General features: G+C 44.9%; 1 protein-coding gene across 2 annotated transcripts in view; it reads right to left on the reverse strand.

The window, feature by feature from the left end:
• Positions 1–19,327, reverse strand: part of LOC142557732 (uncharacterized) — a 134,581-nt gene that overhangs the window by 36,897 nt on the left and 78,357 nt on the right. For both annotated transcript variants that reach the window (XM_075669784.1, XM_075669783.1), the window contains exons 9-12: positions 17,468–17,764; positions 8,655–8,730; positions 8,268–8,426; positions 5,305–5,775 (exon numbers count right to left, since the gene is read on the reverse strand). In XM_075669784.1, the coding sequence (XP_075525899.1) occupies positions 5,305–5,775; positions 8,268–8,426; positions 8,655–8,730; positions 17,468–17,764 (1,003 nt within the window). The remainder of the gene's footprint in view (positions 1–5,304; positions 5,776–8,267; positions 8,427–8,654; positions 8,731–17,467; positions 17,765–19,327) is intronic.

Below are 19,327 nucleotides of genomic sequence, written 5' to 3' on the forward strand. Positions count from 1 at the left end.
TCGAGGACGTCGGCCGCGCTCCCACTAAACTCTTGAAGAAGGACGTTTCTTTTGTCTGGAGACCCGAACAAACAGCTTCATTTTGTGCCCTCATCCGTCTACTCACTACACCACCAATACTGGCTCGTTTTGATGCCTCATCGCCTACAGAACTTCACACCGATGCCGATGGTCATGGAAATGGGGCTGTCCTTGGCCAAAAAGAGCACAGCAAGGTACGTGTCATCGCCTACGCCAGTCACCTTGCACCATCCGAACGAAACTTTTTCCTCACTGAATGCAAGTGCCTGTCTTTAGTGTGGGCTGTTACCAAATTTAGACCTTACTTGTTTGGCCAAACCCCTTCTGTAAATACAGACCAAAATGCCCTCTGCCGACTCTCGTCGCTTAAGGATCCGTTTGGGCATATTGGCCGCTGGGCACTACAGCTCCAGGAATACATGTTTGTTGTGCACTCAAATCTGGGCGATTGCACTAAGACGCAGAGTGCTTGTCACGCCACCCTGTCAATGCTCCCGACCTCACTGACCCTGACTCATACGCCTGCACACTGTCCATCTTTGCTTCAGATGATATCCCCACCAAACAGCGATGAGACACGTCTTTACAGCTCTTCATTGAGTGTCTAGACCATTCTGTTCACCTGCTTGAGCTACATGACAACATTCTGTATTGTCATAATATCAGCTCACTTTCTGCTTGTCCTACCTCACCGTCTGCGCTACAGCATACTTCACCAGATTCACGACATACCAATTGCCGGTCACCTAAGTGTCTTGTGTACTTACACCCGCATCCGGCGTCAGTTTTTCTGGCCTGGCATGTACCATTCTGTATGCCGTTATGTCGCTGCTTGTAAACACTGCCAATGCCGCAAGCGGCCTTCAGCACTGCCTGCAGGCCAGTTACAAGCTATTGATATCCCTGCAGAGCCATTCTTCCACGTTAGCCTTGACTTTCTAGGCCCTTTCCCTACGTCCGTCTCAAGAAATAAATGGGTTGAGGTCGCGACGCACTACGCCTCGTGCTTCGCAATCACCAGGACATTGCCGACAAGCTATTCCACAGATGTCGCTGACTTTCTCCTCCAGAACCTAATTCTACATCATGGTGCCCCTCGGCAGAAGAGTACCAGAAGTACCGGAGGAGGTACTTCCTCTCGTGGGTCGTAGATGATATCCTTCGTGCCTGCTCCAGCGAACGTAAGCTCACCACCACTTATCTACAGATGAATGGACTGACCCGAGCGCCTGAACCAAACACTAACTGAGATGCTGGCCATGTATGTTTCACCTGATCACCGTGACTGGGACAGCACGTTACCATTTCTTACCTTTGCATACAATTCATACATTGCTGGATATTCACCATTTACCGTTTAGCCGACATCCTCAATCGCCATTCGAGACTCTCCTTCTGTCGGCTCCTCACTCGCCTAATGAATACGCCAGTGACGTCATTGCTCGAGCCCGTGCAGCTCATCAACTTGCCTATGACTGACTCTGTGCTTCGCAAGAATCCCAAAAGTGCCATTACGACAGCCTACACAGAAATGTGCACTTCACGCCTGGCGCTCTGGTCCTCCTATGGTCACCACGCTGCTGCATTGGCCTATCAGAGAAGCTCCTCCCACATTACACTGGGCCCTGCCAGGTGCTGCGTAAACTCTGCGACATCAATTATGATATACCGTATTTACTCGCATAATACTCGCACTCGTGTAATGCTCGCACCCCCCACATTGGCTATCAATAATTGGAAAAATTTTTTTTCCCCGCATAATCATCGCACCCCCAAAATTACTGCCGCGAGCCGTCTGCTTGTCGTAGCGATCGCCATCTATTGACTGCGGCCACAACTAACTGCCATGGTTGGGCGCGCGTGCTACTAGGCAGCGGTACTGTGCTATCATCCGCTGCCACCGCCGCTACCGCTCATCCACTCACCACCGCTACGCCATTTTGCGAAGGTGTCTCCAGCTCTCCGGTGTCTCGTAGGCCTCGTTTGCCTTGTTCGCGTGTTGCACCGTGCTCTTTGTGCCACTTCGCCATGGGACGCTACGCAAGCTACACAGCTGCTTTTAAGCTGTGTAGCTTATGTCGACACGGATTCCAGTGTCGACACTGACTCTGATGAAGAGTACAATTGCCTGCAGGACGTACGCAACGCGAGTAGTGACGGGGAGGTTGCGCGCGGGAAATAAAGTGCTTTAGCTGCTTGAGCTTATGTTCACCCTGTACTTTCATAACGAAGGTAAGTTACGCTTCAAAGTAATGTTTTCGTTATATTTACAATTGCGGACCTAACAATCCTGATCTTGCACCCATTCATCTTTGCATTTAACACTCTGAAACATTTGCTTGAAAATTTTCCCCACATATTTATCGCACCCCCAACTTCGCGTTGATTTTCAGGTAAAAAAAGTGCGAGGATTACGCGAGTAAATACGGTAATACCCCTGCACCCTACTTCTATCTTCTTGCTACGAACTTATGTTGCTCACGTTTCTTGGCTGAAGCCATTTGTCCTAGCTCCTCACCTTCGCAGCAAGTGTCAGGACGGCGCTTCCGCCACCGGAGGGTGATGTTGCATAGCGATTCAATACATGGATGACTGCGATGTTTGGCAGAGCAATGAAGACGACAATGAGGATGCTTGCACGTTGGCCGGATCAGACATCTTCTGTTGCCCTGGCTTTCTTAGTAAATATTTTGTGATATTTTGAAATTTTGTCTGTATAGTAGAACTTGGCAGTTTAAAGCCAGAGCAGTTACGAAGTACAATGGAGACCAAAGTTGCAGCAGGTTGTGGCACGTTTCGCGAGTGCATTTTAGAGCACAGCCTTTGTTTTTGTGGCTCGTGTCAGCGGCCAAAGACGCTACACCGCTTGTGGTGCGCCAGCCAAAATGCCGTCCCCTTTTGACTTAGACGCGCGCGCCGCCGGCTGCTTCTTCGGAGCATGCGCAGAATGATCCCCAGCCCGCGCACCGTTTTAAACAGCTGTGTGCGACAGGGGGCGAATTGGCTTGGGCACCTTTGTTCTCTGCTCCATGCATTATGTTTCGGCGCAGTCAGCACAACGAACCGAGCTGGCCGCGTACGGTTACATTGGCTGCACCAGTGCTTCGAACTATAGACATTCCCACCAACATGACACAGTGTGTGCACATGCTCTCTAATCCCATGTCAGACTATGTATGTGCCTTAAGAGGAAGCTTTAGCTTGGGTGCTCCTATCTAAATACATGTAAAAGCAGAATTCGTTTTTCTCGGCAACCACTGCACCAAACTTGACGAGGTTTGTTGCATTTACAAGAAAAACTTAAAATCTAGTGACTGTTGGTTTCGGATTTTTTATTTAGGTCGTCAATTTTTTATTAAAAATTGGCAAAAATTGAAAATTTTCAAAGAACGAAACTATCACGTTTACAACTCTGTAACTCAGCAACGAAAATTGATAATACAATTCCGTGAACTGCATCTAATAGTACATCTAAAGCGGACAAAATTGATAGGTTACACATGAATGTCAAAAAATATAGTAAAATGGAAATATATGTTTTGCAGAACCCAATGTAAACAACGTAACAAATTCACGTAAGATATAAAATGACGTGTAGAATTTGTCCGCTTTCAATGACCTGATGGATCTCGTTTACAGAACCGCGATATCTGCTCTTGATGCAGAGTTATGAATTTGTAAACTTCGTGCTTCTATTTCGAATTTTTGAAAATCTTTTTAACAATATTCAGGACCAAAATAGAAATTCCACGACCAAGAGTCACTAGAATTTCACTTGCCCTCTCAAATGCAACAAATTTCATTAAGATCGGTCCAGGGGTTATCTCAGAAAAACGTTTTTGCGTTTTTACATGTATTTGAATAGGCCGCGTCGGAGTTGGGCCCGAGCTAAAGCTTCCTCTTAACTGAGCGGTTTTTTTTTCTCTGACTTTCATTAGTTCGAGTTCTGTATAATTTGAATTTTAGTAGCATCCCCGTGGAATTGGAATAAACAAGCTTTTATTGTATATATATTTAGGGATATGCCATGCGGTACATGCAGGTTATATTGCCACACGCTTCTTTCTATCACCAAAGTTCCTCATACCTTGTCTTACGTTCCTCAGAATTTTGAGAATGACAGCAAACAAACAAATTTCAAGAAAGAAAACACAGACAGCGCATGCCTTTTATGTTAAATTTTCTCACACATAAATATTAAAAGTGGAAAACAATGACATCAACCTGAAAATGATGCAATTTTTTTTGGACTCAGCTATGCATTACCTGCAGGATCAGCCCAAGCAAGAGGCCATATTTCTACCAGCAAATTCACGTTCATGTGTAACATTCGCTGCCAGCATTTCCCAGTAAACATTACAGTTACATAAGCTGAAGTTGTCGGGAAGCATGAGAAGCAGTTGGGGATCTTTCAATGCTATCGCATTTCACTTTTAAAGGTGAAGCTTCAGTGTCCTTCAATTTTTTATTCCTAATATTACAAGCATCTATGCAAGCCGATCTGTATTGACGAGTCCACGATGCACATTTACCTATGGAAAATCTTTTTTGCAACATTATGGTCACACTAAAAAAATTGCAGCCAATTTTTTTTTTAATAAGTCACTCTGAAGATTTTGAACCTGCAATAAGTAAATCAATCAATGGGCGGGGGTTCACATTTGGCAGAACCTCAAACCTCAAAGGGAGAAAAACACTAAATCCCATGTTCTAGAATATTCCTCGACAGAAGCGGTCTCTGCGCTTCATTCACACCCCACAGCAATTCTTGAGAAACGTACCATCAATCTTCAGCTGAGGGGCGGCGCTATGCTCCTCTTGGTAAAGTGGAGCAAGAGCTTCAAATTGATTGTCTGAGAATATGGAAGTAAATCAGTTTAGACTGATAAAGTATTCTTCAAAAACCATTTTCATTTATATCGGTAAAAGGATGGTTATAGCAAGAGAAAATTAAGGTGAAAGTTCAATTTCCTTAAATTTCATGCCAGAACTCCAGCATTGGTTAGCCAGCGCAATGTCACATATTTCAGTTAGGCCAGCCTTGCTTACAAAATTTTACTATGGCCAAGCAGATGCTATCATGGCAAACTGGTGTAGGAATTTCAAGGCAGTGTTGCCACATGTCCTTCGTTTCAGCATCTTTTCTGGCTTACCAAGCCTCTCCTCACAGCAAGAGTGACTTTTTTCGGTATCACAAAAGGACAATTTGATAACACAGCTCAATTAATTTTTCTCTTTGCTGCCCCTTTAGCTGCTGCTGTCGTAGATGTGTGGGTAGCTCACCCTCTGCTGAGGAAGGAGTGACACTGCTGGTTGACGGACGGGGATTCTCACAGGCACAACAGCGTATGGCACTAGGCTGGTTCCTGACCAGGCACGTGTCACACTCCCAAAGGGAACCACTGGCAACCACAGAAGGTGCGGCTGCACCAGGTGTGGCACTGCTGGCCGAGGATGGCCGAGGACTCTCACAGGCGCAGCAGCGAGTGGAGCTGGTCTCGTTCCTCACCAGGCAGGTGTTGCACTCCCAGCGAGAAGCTGCGGCAGCACCACCGGCATGCAGTGGCGGAGGTTGGGCTGGTGTCGAGGAAGGAAGGCTCGTGGGAGCCACAGCTGCTGCTTTGGGAGCGGCATTGGGAGATGGCGTTTCACAAGCGCGGCAGCAGCTTGCCGAGGCTGGGTTGCTGATCATGCACACCGAGCATGACCAGCTTCCTGCAGGTGGCTTGAAGCGCTCCCACAGATCCCCACCACCTGCTCACAACAGGCAAGACGTTGAAGGAAATGAGCCTTGGATCATCTTAGCATGCCTATTCACCTATGCTACTTATTGCCCTAAGGCGTGCACTCAGCCCAACAAGACCGGTAATGGTAATCGCACACTGAAACAGGCTTCTAAAAGTACACTATGACTAACATAAGAATTCATGGCTCAACTTTGTTATACGAAATTCTCGGTATTCTGTAGGCTTGTGCGAATAATATAAATTTTTTGGTTTGAAGCAAAATTGAAACAAATAGCAATTAGTGTTGAATAATTACTGAGTGAATGGTTCAAATGTTTGTGAAATTTGCACAAAGCCTTGAGACGGGGTTCTCCCCAGAAATTGTTTAGGGCTAGACATTCTGCAACTGGGGAAAGAGTGAGAAGCAGGTGCACATGACTAAGGATCTGTTTTTTTTATTATTATCATTATTACTTTTTCAATACGACCGTTCTGCCATACTGAATAGTAAGTATACCAATTTTGCATTGTGAAGGCATTAATGAAACTAATGCGAGTCAGTGATGCATCCAACCGCAATCGGCAAACTTTGTCAAGAAAAGAAAATGCACAGCTCACCACTGCCAAAATGCACACGAAGCATACCCTGGCAATTCACACCTGTGCAAGCCCATAAGAGTGCTTCCTGTGTTTGCGTTACAGCAGTAACAAATCGTAACACTTGATTTTTTTTTCTCTTGCTTCTTTGTTTATTTCTCCACGACAAAATACAATGCTATGGCTACTACTTAAGGTCACATCTCTCCTCTTTACAATGCTTCCATAATGATTGAGTCAAATTAAGAAAGCCACATGCTCTGCGGTGAGACGGCAGCTCCCGACGCCCGTTTTTCTACCCTATTTTTGTCAAAAGTGCACTAAAAGAGTGCAGTTTTCTAATGTCCTACATCACTTTTCTATTTTATACCGCATGATAAAGGAACACCCTAGTATCGCATAAAAAAAAGAACATTTTGACTGGTCAACCGAAGCGGTAGGAGGTAAACCGGTGCAGTGGGCTGCTTATCCACTGCCACCCACCATGGGGAGTGGTTCGCAGGTGGCGGCGGAACCCTGCCTTGAGACAAAAGTCAGATGTTGACAAATCTATGACGGTTGGTTCTTTAATTGTAAAAAAAAAAAAGTTCCTTTTTGGAGTCAGCTCACTTTCAAACTGGCGTTTATAATATTTTTGATACCAAAATGCAAGTTCATCATTTTTCTCAACTCCAGCTGCACAAAAAATTGGTTTACGGGCTCTTGCTAACTGCTGTGCTTCAGTCTACTTAAAATCTTGTGGTCACTGAGGGTGCAGAAGTGTTTCGTGTTTAACTACCGTGTGTCATCGCAATGCTGTGAAGTGCAAGTTTGAGTGCATGACGCTGATAGTTTATGCCGACTTGTGCAAATTCAGCTTGAAGCTTTGTCTACACGCAAACTCACAGATGAAAAAAAGTTTTTAAAACGTAATAGTAAATCAGGTGTAGGTTATCTGCAAATTTTTCCAAATAATCATATACAAAACTCTAGCGTCGGCTTAGATTAAAAGATTTTAAAAAACACTCCAGTGTGTAACTTAAAATGATAAATATGGTCCATAGCTAGAGCCATTTAGAAAAATCTGTATCGCAGCCATTAGTAGCTGGGCCAGTAGCCTACTGAAGCACACAAGCGATGTCCTCGCTTTGACCTGTGTCATATCGGAGCTGGTTCTATGGTATCGGCATGCGGCATGGGGTTACTGTAATGGCACACTATAATGCTGCTTTCAAACGAAAAGCTGTGCTAGCCGCAGAGGCATAGTAAGCCAAGCAGGGCTTCAGTATCAATGAGAAAAATGTCTATCGTTGGAAGGGGCAACGGGAGACGCTTTTGTGTGTGCTGCAACGAGGAGATGACAGCGATAAGGAAGATAAGCGCACAACAACATTCTGTTCTGTTCACAAGGATCTGTTCACAGGGATCGCGCCATGTTTCGACACGTGCACTGTCTGCACATGCATGGGCACGCAGATGCGAGCTTGCACGTGTCCACAAGAGTTTGTGTAGTTTGCTAACAGCGGCGACGACGTAGAGTGAGCTCTGCAATCTTATAATAAATGCTGTTATCATTTTGTGAACACTGTACTCACTTCTTTCTGTTCAGCCTACATTCGAGATAAGTATTTAAACATTTTTTTCTGGCTTCGGACATTCAGGGGTCGGCTTAGAATGGGGGCCGGCCTAGATTCGAGTAAGTACGGTATTATGTGCCAAAACCATGATCTGATTGTAAGGAATGCCATAATTCTGACCATCCGGGGCACTTAAGTCTAAATGCACAAGCATTGTTACATTTCACCATCGCAGACAGGATTGAACCCGCGACCTCGAGCTCAGTAGCGCATTGCCATAGCCATTAAATATTGCAGTGGGTGCAGGAACTCTGTGCTTTCTCCCCATGCCCATTTAAACTTGCAGAAAAAGAACAGTTGCCTGCACCTTTGGTAGAACTGCTGCTGTCCTTGTCGACTTCTGCCTTGGAATTCTCCGGCTCTTTAGTGCCCTCATATCTTTTGGTCTCTGGTCTGACGTCATCCTGCACAGACTTTGCTGGAGAATCCACCCTGATGGCCTCTCTAGGCTTCTCCAGCCCATGACCTGAATAAAATGGTGCATGTAAGCAACTGCCAGAACACAAAGGGCAGTTTCCCAAGTAAGGAACCCCATACTTGAGACACACATGTAGGCTTTGTTCTGATAGATCTGTTGAATGCAACAACCCGGTTACAGACTCTGTTGCAATGAAGCAAACTTCCACAGCCTAGCTACTCGCACGACTGGAACTGTTGCATAGGATTACCACAAAGAAACTGAGCCCAAGCTCACCTGTGTCATTAGACAGTTTATCTTCCTGCTGTTTCTCATTGCCACTTGGCCCCCAAGGCTCAGAGAACTGATACACCTGGACAGGAGAAGGCGAAAAACAAGAACCACACAGAACTTGAGTAACTTCTGCTCAAAAAGAACAAATAGGGTGGCTAGACTTGTCTACAGTAAAGCCTCGTGACGAAGTAGCACCCGGCACTCAAATATCTTCGTTATATGAGTACATGTTAATATCAACAGAAAAGAAAGATTGCTATCAGGTCCATGCAAAATAAATACAAGCATGATGGCTATGAAAAACCAGCAATGGGTCTCCATGGCTTTTGAGTGCCCGTAGGCGGCCATGCCATATGGCATGGAATAATAATTTACTTGCCTGTACCATGACTGATACACATCCCATGCAATGGGTATGACCATGTGGGACCAGCACATTAGCTACACCGCTGCGATACAACGAAGATTTTGTCTAGATACTGCCTAGACTGTGAGGCCTAAGAACTGCTGCTTCGTCAGGATTAAGCAACTAAAGTTGTGGTTTGGTGCCAAGTTAGCGTGCAGCAACTTCCTTCAAAGCTGCAATGTTTGCAGCGTTATCTGTGGCATTCAAAATTTCAGTTGTGATTATTGGCAGTGACAGTGCCATGGGGAAGCTAGAATAATTGCACAGATGCGTTAAAAAGTTGATTAGGAAGTTTGTTTGACATTTCTACTACCAGAATACATATTCCAAGCCACACACACACACACGGAAAGTTGCTGTGCTAGAGACCATTTACACTTGGCCTCTGCAAATGCATGTGCTGGCCAGCTTTAGGATACGATAGTTTATTTTGACAGAAAGTTAAAAAGGCACAATGCATGGTCACTATAATCAGCTAAAACCCTTCTGCCATGGAATGAAGTTAAAGGTGACAATATCGCCTGACTGGACTTCAACCCTCCACGCTGCATACAGCAGCCAACAGCACGCGGCTATACTACCTAAATAAATATTTACATATTATACATAGCATGTACACCTATACACTTATATACACTTTAGCGCATATATACAGGGTGTCCCAGCTAACTTGCACCAATATGTTGAAAAAACCTATGCGTCCTTGAGAACAGAAATCGCCTGGATGTTGTCAGCATTATGTTAGCATTATGTAAAATGGTACTTCCAGTACCATTTTCTTGCTCGTCTTTTTTTCAGTAATTAGCAGAGATAAATTATTTAACTTTTTAAATATAGTTTGAAACATTCAGGCGTCAATAGGAAAGTTGTAGAGCTTCACAAATATTGCCCAATCCAGGTACTTCCAACAAGATAGACTTCGCATGGGCGTTTTGGTTCGGGAAAAACGAAAGCCCGCGGAGTTTTAAAAATACCACGTGACAGCACACTAGTATAAGTTCATGAATACACGTTGGAAGGATGATAAGCCCAATGTGGTGGCGTATGCCGTCGCTGAGAACACGAGCAGTACACTGTCTGTCGGGGTGAATGAATGCATTATTAGCACCACGCAAAATAGGTCCAAGATAAGGCGTTTTTACTTTCCGGAGCCGGGAACACAGATCACCACGAAGAACAGAAACGGCGGCACCGGTATCGATGAGAGCTGACGCAGGAACACCTTCGACAGTTACAGAAAGCATGTTGGCCGAGTGAATAGGAGGAATTTTTCAAGACCGATAGGAAGCAGTTTCCCCTCCAAAAACTGCAACGTTAGTTTTTCGAGTGCTGGTCGACAAGATGGGAAGTGGGGCGAGGCGGTGATGTAGAGCGCCGGTAAGGCAATGGAGAACGATGTCTGGCTGAACGGGAACTATGAGGAAGATTGGGAGCAGCTGTAGGAGACAGAGAACGCTGTTGAGGGAACGAGTACAATCCGGGATAATAGGCGTCTGGTCAGCGAGTGCAGTCTCTCTCGTGCTCAGCATTGCCTCGTCTTTCATTCTGCAGGCGACAGCGGCAGAAGCGAGGTGTATGGCCGCGTATCCCACCGTAAAAACGAACCAGACGAGGTGGACGCCACTAAGGGTAGGATGGCGCAGCAAGTGCTCTGGTTCCCATCGAAGCCAAATGGTCATAGAAAACGTCAGTAGGCACGGAGGTGACGGTAGGGGTGGGTAGCGAAGCAACATCTGCATAGGTAGGTGTGGGGCACGCTACCGGAGCAAGATGCGTCGTGGGTGTAGTCATCGCTGTCAACTCTTGCTTTACAACCTCGCGCAAGTCGAAGGTGGGGGTTGGGGCGTACGCAGCAGGTGGACGCCTTAGGTATTGTATTTGAACCTCTTCGCGGATAATGGTGCAGATAAGAGCACGTAGATCTCGAGAATGGGGAACCTGAGGATCGCTGCTGTCATGTTGAAGACGAATAGACTGCAGCTCGTCTAGGAGTTGACATGTGGAAGTGATGTCTTGGGCAGAAGCCGGATTTTGCACGATTAAGGCATTGAACGCAGCAGACCCAATGCCTTTTAATATGTGGTGAATGCATTCGGCTTCCGTCATGCTAGGGCTTGCATGGCAGCACAGAGCCAAGACATCGTCTATGTATGAGGTGTAAGACTCTTGTGGAAGTTGGAGGCACGTGCCCAGCTTCTGTTTGGCGACTTCTGCATGGCCAGACGAAGAAGCGAAGATTTGCCGCAGCTTGGAGGTAAACTTGGACCAATCTGCGATGTCGGATTCATGGATGAAATACCACGTCTTTGCAACATCGGTCAAGTAGAATGCGACGTGCCTCAATTTGTGGGTGTCAATCTACTTATTTCAAGAACTCACGTGGTCGTAGTGGTCGACCCAATCGTCGACGCCATCACCGCGGAGTCGCGCTAAGACAGGGGGATCGCGCTGAGGGCTCGTCACAGTCCAAGAGGGCACCACAGGCAAAGTAGTCTGTGTGGTAGGGTTAGAGGCGCCAGAAGAGCCGGGGTTGGAAGTGTCCATCGTTGTGCGAGTAGCCGGGCGCAGGCGGCGACCGGAACGTAGCTCCAGGGAGGACGGGGACGTGAGAGGACGTCGGGGTCTTGACGTACCTTCACCCCTTTATAATACCAAGACCAACCAAGTTGTCCAGCGCTGTTTATTCCCCAAAAGAAGGCAACACCCCAGCTCATGCAAGAAGTAGAAGAACCACAGGGAAGATGATGATGGCTATGCACAAATGAAAACGACAAAGCATGTTAATAGTGCTTACACTACGTAAAATTCTGAACACAACGCACAACACAATTTCCTAAGTTTCGAATAACTTTCAATATATAAACATTAGATTGAACTGTTTGATATATACTATGAAAGACGTACAACAAACGTTTGTAGCTAAAGAATAAGCAAGAGCGACATGAACACAATTAGATATTGTTTAGGCCATCCATTCGCACAGAGAGCATAAATTCTGCGGTAGTCGTGGCCGGCTGCTTCTCCACACCGCGGCACTTGCAACCCAGGGCTTTTTATGTCTTAACACTTTCATGACTGCGCCTATTCCCATCGACAGTATGTTCTCGGTGGTACAAGTTTGAATTTCGGAGCCTCTCCGAGCGCTTCAGCTAGCGCCATTGAGTGGGTTAATTAAATAGAGACTATTTTATCAGTTTCGGATTTGTGTTTCTCTTTTCCACCGCGCGGGGATTTTTGAAGCACCTGCAGAGTCGGGGTGATGACCGCTCGTTATTTCCGAGATGGCATCTACATCGCGCGTGTCCACCCCACGGAAACGGCGAGTTTCGATGGATTTCGAGGCATTTGGGCTCGAAAAGCAGCACAGGCGCGGAAGATGACTGCAATTCCTTGGACTTCAGTACGGATGATGAAAGTGCGGCTAACCGCCCCGGAACATCAACAGGTATCCACCGGTGGGTTTCGCTTTCTTCTCGGACCGTGTTATCACGTCGTAAGGACTTCCAGCATGTTCTAAAGGTCACAGTTCTTATCTGCAGGGTGTCAACATTGTTCGGACAGGACCATTTGCCAGCAGCCGCGCAGAGAGTGGAGTTTTGTCCACGAAGACCGCCGGGAGTGTACCTTGGAGTCACGCTCCGGAGTGCTGCGCAGTGGTTCGTAAGAGCTGTCGATTTCTTCCTGTTTTTTACTGCAGATATCATCAGGGAGATTTACAACAACACAAATAAGTATGCGTAGATGCATATTTTCGAGAAGCCCACTAAATAGGGAGAGAGATTGATCGTGGAAGGAATTCACTCAAGAGGAGATGCTCAAGTCCATTGGACTTCTCGTATACATGGGAATCGTGCAAGCCCCACGCTTGCATTGTTATTGGAGCACACGCAGATTATTCTCAGGGCTTCTTCCGCCTACAGTGATGCCGAGGAAACGGTTCAAGGCATTGCTTGCCTTCCTGGGTGTGTCTGATCCAGAGAAAACGACCGTCACATCCCATGGCAAGCTTCACCGCATATCCTCTCTGCTTCAGCACGTCAACAATTCCTTCGCGCTATTTTCAAAGAGAGAATGGTCAAATCAAAAGGTCAGTTCGGAATTCGCCAGTACATGAGGGATAAAGTGATCAAATGGAGTTACAAATTATAGGATTTGGCAGATTCGGAAAGGGGGTACACTGTTCAGTTTAGCGTCTATACGGGAAAGCGTGAAGAACCTAGCGTGCGAGGTTTGTCATTGGATGTTGTGACGTGGCTGTGAGAAAATTATCTTGATCGGGCTTACCTAATTTTTTTGGATAATTTCTACACTTCCACATCTTTGTTTATTCATTTACTGGAGCGCAAGACACTTGCGTGTGGGACAACGCGTGAAGATCGGCGTGGCTTTCCAAGTGAACTCAAAGACAAACAGTGGGGAAAAAAGGCAAAAAGAGGGGACATTCGATAGCTGCAGGAGCAGGATGTTTTGTACCTGCGATGGAAAAACAGGCGGGTTGTGAATATGATGTCTACTGCGCACACAGCGAACAAATTCGTCCGTGCAACGCAAAGAAAGAAGAAAGTCGGGAACACATGGACAGAAGTGTCCATGAAGAAGCCGGTGCTGATCAAGAAATACAATGTGGGCATGCTTGGAGTGGATAAATCCAACCAGCTCATCGGATCCTACAACATTCTTATAAGTCCTTGCGTTGGTGGAAGACACTGTTTTTCCACTGTATCGATATAGCTGTAGTAAACAGTTTTATAATGTTTGATGAGCATCATCAGGAGCATCCAGAAGTCCCACAACTATCGAGAAGTTTGCACTTCGACCAGTTTGCCTTCAGGCTAGAACTAATTGATCAGCTGCTGGGATATGATGAGCCACATCTTGCGGACCCCCCAGTCACGCCTGTTGTTCCCTCTCGGAGTGCCCCTCAAGTTCAACAGCATCAACCACAAAAAATGGAAAGATATAGAAACTGTAAACTGTGCTATGAAGAAAAGTTGAGGAGAAAACAAATGTTTTCTGTGAAACATGTGCAGCTAACCTCTGTTTCACTTCATTGAGAAACTGCTTCGCACGGTGGCACGATAGACTCTAGGTCTAATGTTTTCATGTGTACCTGAAGAGCTTTTGTAGATACAGAGCTAATATCTGCAGACTGATTTCCCTTTTATTGAAAATTTATATTTCGATTTTTTGAAATGTTTTTTTTTTATGCAAAGCAGCATTGATGTTTTTATCGATCTTTCTCGTTCTTGTTGCGATTATTTGTTTTGATAACTTTTTTCATAATATTATTAATAGGTATGTTGTTTGAAATTAATACCGTTGGAAAGATAATTTATTCTTCTACAATTTGATACCATACTCTTCAACATGAATCATTTCCTGTGGCAGGAAAAAAAAAAAAGCTTTGTCATGTGGGGAAAAAGCACTATACTTCAAATTTCACAGGTTATATATATGCTTATCATTTTGTGAGCTGGTTTCGAAGCTTTGGAGAGTTACCTGCTGGTGTCGATACTTGCCTTTTTCTAGGCATTTCACAATCCCAATAAGAGAATGAAGCAAGTCACAGCATGATTTGCCCAAAGAAACCTGCTGCATCACACGTGTACTTAGATTTGGGTGCCCATTATAGAAACCCAGATGGTCAAAATTAATCTGGAGTCCCCCTCTACTGGCATGCTTTATAATCGTGTTTGACACATACACCTTAGATTTTTTACTTCTTCTTCAAGCAAGCTTCATTCACTTCTTTTTTCAAGCAAGTGTTTCATTTTGTTTTTGGCAGTGTATGAGCGCCGTGGGCACCACGGACAGGCAGCCCTGGCTGATGCCATAGTGTACTTTGTCACTGTGAGCACTTCCACAAAAGTTAGCAGCCGATAGGCGGCTAACTGTCCCAATCTTCGCACCTTTTAACCTATAACCAAAAGTTGCTATGGGGCCTGGTGAGCGGCTCTTTGAAGCATTTCTTCTTGCGTTCGCTGCACTTAGCAGTGCACTGGCCGAGTAGACCATAAATATGATCGCTTTGGTGCGAACAAGGAAGGAGGGAAGGGAACAAGGGGAGTGCCCTTCCGTCCTTCCTTGTTTACACCAAGGCGACCATATTTATGGTCTACTCAGCAATATGAACCGACTAGCCTAGCAACGTGTACTTCTGGAGTGCACTGGCTGCATGCCTTCACGACTGCTTTGTAGGGATGAGCAAATATTCGGTGTTGTTGAATATTCAATGTAATTATTCTCTATTCGTTATTTACTTCGATTTGAATTCAGGTATTCAATATTTTCGAATTATTCAGTACTCCCGAATAGGCAGCCGGAAGTCACGGATGGAGGGTACAAATACACATTTAGGAGGCTATGCTTATACATTATGGCTGCCATACAACAACCATAAATTTCGAAAGGTATATGTTTTTGCATATGTTTTTGCAGCAACTGCGGTTTCATCTGCAGCTGTTGCAGCGAACAGTAGTTTCGTTCTGACTCTGTGCGTGCGTTGGCCTCAGTTTCCTCTGTAGTGATTGCGGCAAACAGTTGTTTTGCTTTGACTCGGTGCAAAGCTGTCGAGGATGAAAAGCACCGGCTACATCGCGATGGACGTGTGACCTGTTGGCAATCAACTCACTGGCGAAAAAATAATCGGGATGAATGCGTGGTAGTGCAAAGCGTGTCGCAAATGAAGGCATGCGCCATGGCCGTGCTGCGAAGGAAGTCGCGAGGCCTTGATCACAGCTGCTAGAGACAATCAGTCACGAGATGACAAGAATTTCAGCTTCCGCACTGCTTTTGTGAAAAATAGGAAAAGGATTTGCTCATTTATTTACTAACAAAATCCTGTTGACATAGAAAGCACTTGATTATTTCTTTCTGGATATGCTCGAAAATGTGACATTCGGTTAATTTGAACTTGGGACATTTTCTTTCGGCCCTGTGCAATCTGAATTAACGAGGTTTTGCTATAATATGCAATATATATTATTCGAACTATTCAATTCAAAATTATATGACCAAATCACTATTCGATTCAAACCTCAAATTCACTATTCGCCCATACCTACTTAGTTGCCATACATGATTGCATTAACAGCGGCCGCAGTTTCGTCTGTGGCGGTTGCGACAAACAGTAGTTTTTTTTTTTTTTTTTTAACTCAGTGCAAAGCTGTCAAGATGAAGAGCAACGTCTACATCACGATGGACAGTGACCTGGCGACACTGGTGAAAATATAATCGGGATGTGCGCACGGTAGTGAAAAGCATCTCAGATGAAGAAATGCACCGCGGCCGCTCACAAGATGAGAACTGTAGCTTCCACACTGCTCTTGCGCAAAATAGAAACAGGATTTGCCGATTCATTTAATAAATAGAAGCATGTTGACATAGTATGCATTTGCCTATTGTTTTCTTGATACCCTCGATAATCAATATTAGGTTAATTCGGACATTTTTTTCGGTCCCGTCAAATCCAAATTAATGAGGTTTCACTGTATGTGCAGTTTCTTGCAATTTTGATGAATAAATAATACACAATGACATTATCTTTTTAAACAAGACCAGGAAAAATGCAATAGGCATTCCTAGTATCATATCTTTTTAGTAAATATTGGTGCAAAATATGGAGATCTCAAAAAAATTCTGTACGTCAACAAAATTTTTGAAATTTCTCATGACAGTTAAGGGGTTAGCGGGGAGGGGGGGGGGCCACATGCAATCACGCATTCAATTATGGCAGTGCCCATGCAGCAGTGCCGTGAATGGTCTATAAACTAATACCGTGTTGGATACTGCATTATTGTCTTCCTTATAGCAGCAGGAAAATACTCAATTGAAAGAAAGCACGACCAACAAAATTTCATTGTCACTTTCATTATACATGACAATTCATGATACCCAAGTTCATTATATCAGGGCTGGACTACACCATCTAAAGGAAACATGTTTGCATGCATGCGCACACACAAATAGCTCTTAACAGAATTGAATTATGGGGTTTTACATGCCAAAACCACGATTTGATTATGAGGCACACCGTAGTGGGGGACTCAAGATTAATTTTGACCACCAGGTGATCTTTAACGTGCCCCCAATGCACAGGACAAAGCCTTTCATAACCGAGGGCATCACTCAAGAGCAATACAGAAATACTGAAAAACTCAGTAGCACCACAATGCTAGAAGCAGATGCACATTCCAACAACAGACTGACTTCGTCCTCGTAGCAACTCAATTTCCAAGCCACGCCAGACCAATTACAGTGCAGACCACTTATAGGTTGCCGGAGTTGAAATATGCACACTAAAGCAGTATCACACCATAAGCAAAACAATAATTTTCCAAGCATGAAAAACTCATGTGAAGCATGAATACCAAGCAGCCACATGTACAACTTATAATGCAACAGTGCGCACCTGGTCTCTTTGAGGTCGTGCCAGCAATCCAGCACTGGAGCTGGCCAATGCCTCTGGCTTGCTGAAGGTGAATTCAGTGACTGTGCCAACATGGCCAGAGCTGGTGGTACTGCCAGTGTTACCAGTGCTCGCCTTGCCACTGCTGTTGCTGGCGAGAGCAGCTTGAGGGGGGGGAGCTAGTGGCACTTGTGGTGGTGGTGGTTCGAGCTTGAAAGAGAACTTAGGAAGAGTCGAAATGGGTGGAAGAGCCACTGCGGGTGGAAGCTCTTCCTCTGACTGAAGTGGTGGGCCGCTCATCTGAAACACAGATATCATGGTTAAAGCAATTTAAAGGGATACAGTTAAACTCTAAAGTAAGACTACACTTCTGGATGAGCCAACCTTACCAGAAGTGGTAGCTTGTGTAATGAACGAGACAAATAGTAACAACACCATGAAGTTTCCTCACCATCTCTTTGTGACATCATTAGATTTTGATAGTCCTGCTATGCACTAGTTCACTGTCTTTCAAAACTGGAAAGAGCATACAGATTAAACTAGGTAAACTAAACCATAACCACTTTTGTTGCACTTCTCCTGTACAGAAAGCACCAAGACACACAAGAATAGCGTGATATCCATGACATTAGGCTAGAATTACCAGTGATACAGTTTAGGTACGAAAATTGGGCAGCCAGGCCTTCATTTGTTCCTATACAAATGTCAACCACGCTTATTTCAAGGACTGAAATTTAAATAGAATCCTCAACAGAAAATCTATTGGTCCAAGGCGAGTTACTGTTTCCCCTAAGTGTCCCTTAATTGACTAGTTGCCAAATTATTTCTATCAGCACTATGACAATCAGCTTTTAGATCCCCACACAAGACCTGGAATCCTTAATGTGCTACTAAAGAGAAAAACAAATTGAGCTGTATTAGTAAATTACGATTACCCTTCTACATTAATAAACAGCCATCCTTACACAATCTGAAAAAACAAAACAAAAAAACACCGCATTGATGTTCCCGTGCCAGCTCGCCACGACGCCATGGATTTTGATAACTGCTTGGGCCCAGTTAATTTTTTAGATTATTGACAATTGACCACAGGTAAACCCCAATATAACAAACTTAAACATTACGAAATTGTAGATGGAAAAAAAGTATTTTTAAACTTTTTGTCCATTGAACAACCAGGCGTATTTAGAGCCTCAATATAACGAAGTGTGTTTATACATGATTTCAATATAACGAAATTTCACTGCCACCACGAAGGAATACAGACAATAAATGGAAAATTTGGCAGGACGGAGATGGTCAAATGGCTGAATTACAAGCCGCTGCTTTTGAGCGCACCTCTCAAATCGTGTGCTGCATGACCAAGAGAGCAACTGCCAAATCGGAGCTGCATTATCGTTTGAATAAACCCCAAGTGCAAAAAAAAAATAAAAAAATAAAAATATAAAAAAAGGATTCTATCGCACCCCGTACACTGCATTGTTGCATGCTTTGGGTGTGAGTGAAAGAGTGTGAGGATGAGCCAAGAAGCATGGTGGCTTGACAAGTGCCGTCTTGCATTTACACGCACAGGCAAGGAGAAAGAGGAGGGCGGGGAGCAAGCTCACGATGACATGATAAAGCACATGTAAGAAGTGGAAAGAGGGAGTGGGGGGCAGGTTGGCACGTATCTCCATTTCTAGCGTGGCCATGCATGGCTGTTAACATGGCTTACTCCATGCGTGGCCTGCGCGCCCTGCTTTAGAGGGAATCTTCTGCATGTGCATACAGTGGGCAAGTCGAGATGGCGTGGCATCACGTTAGCTGTCTTCCCGTGCGTTTAGTACTGGAGGTTGCATAATCTCAAGTTTCGGAGCTGAGGCA

Source organism: Dermacentor variabilis, chromosome 9 (genome assembly GCF_050947875.1).
Source record: "Dermacentor variabilis isolate Ectoservices chromosome 9, ASM5094787v1, whole genome shotgun sequence".
Classification (NCBI taxonomy): domain Eukaryota; kingdom Metazoa; phylum Arthropoda; class Arachnida; order Ixodida; family Ixodidae; genus Dermacentor; species Dermacentor variabilis.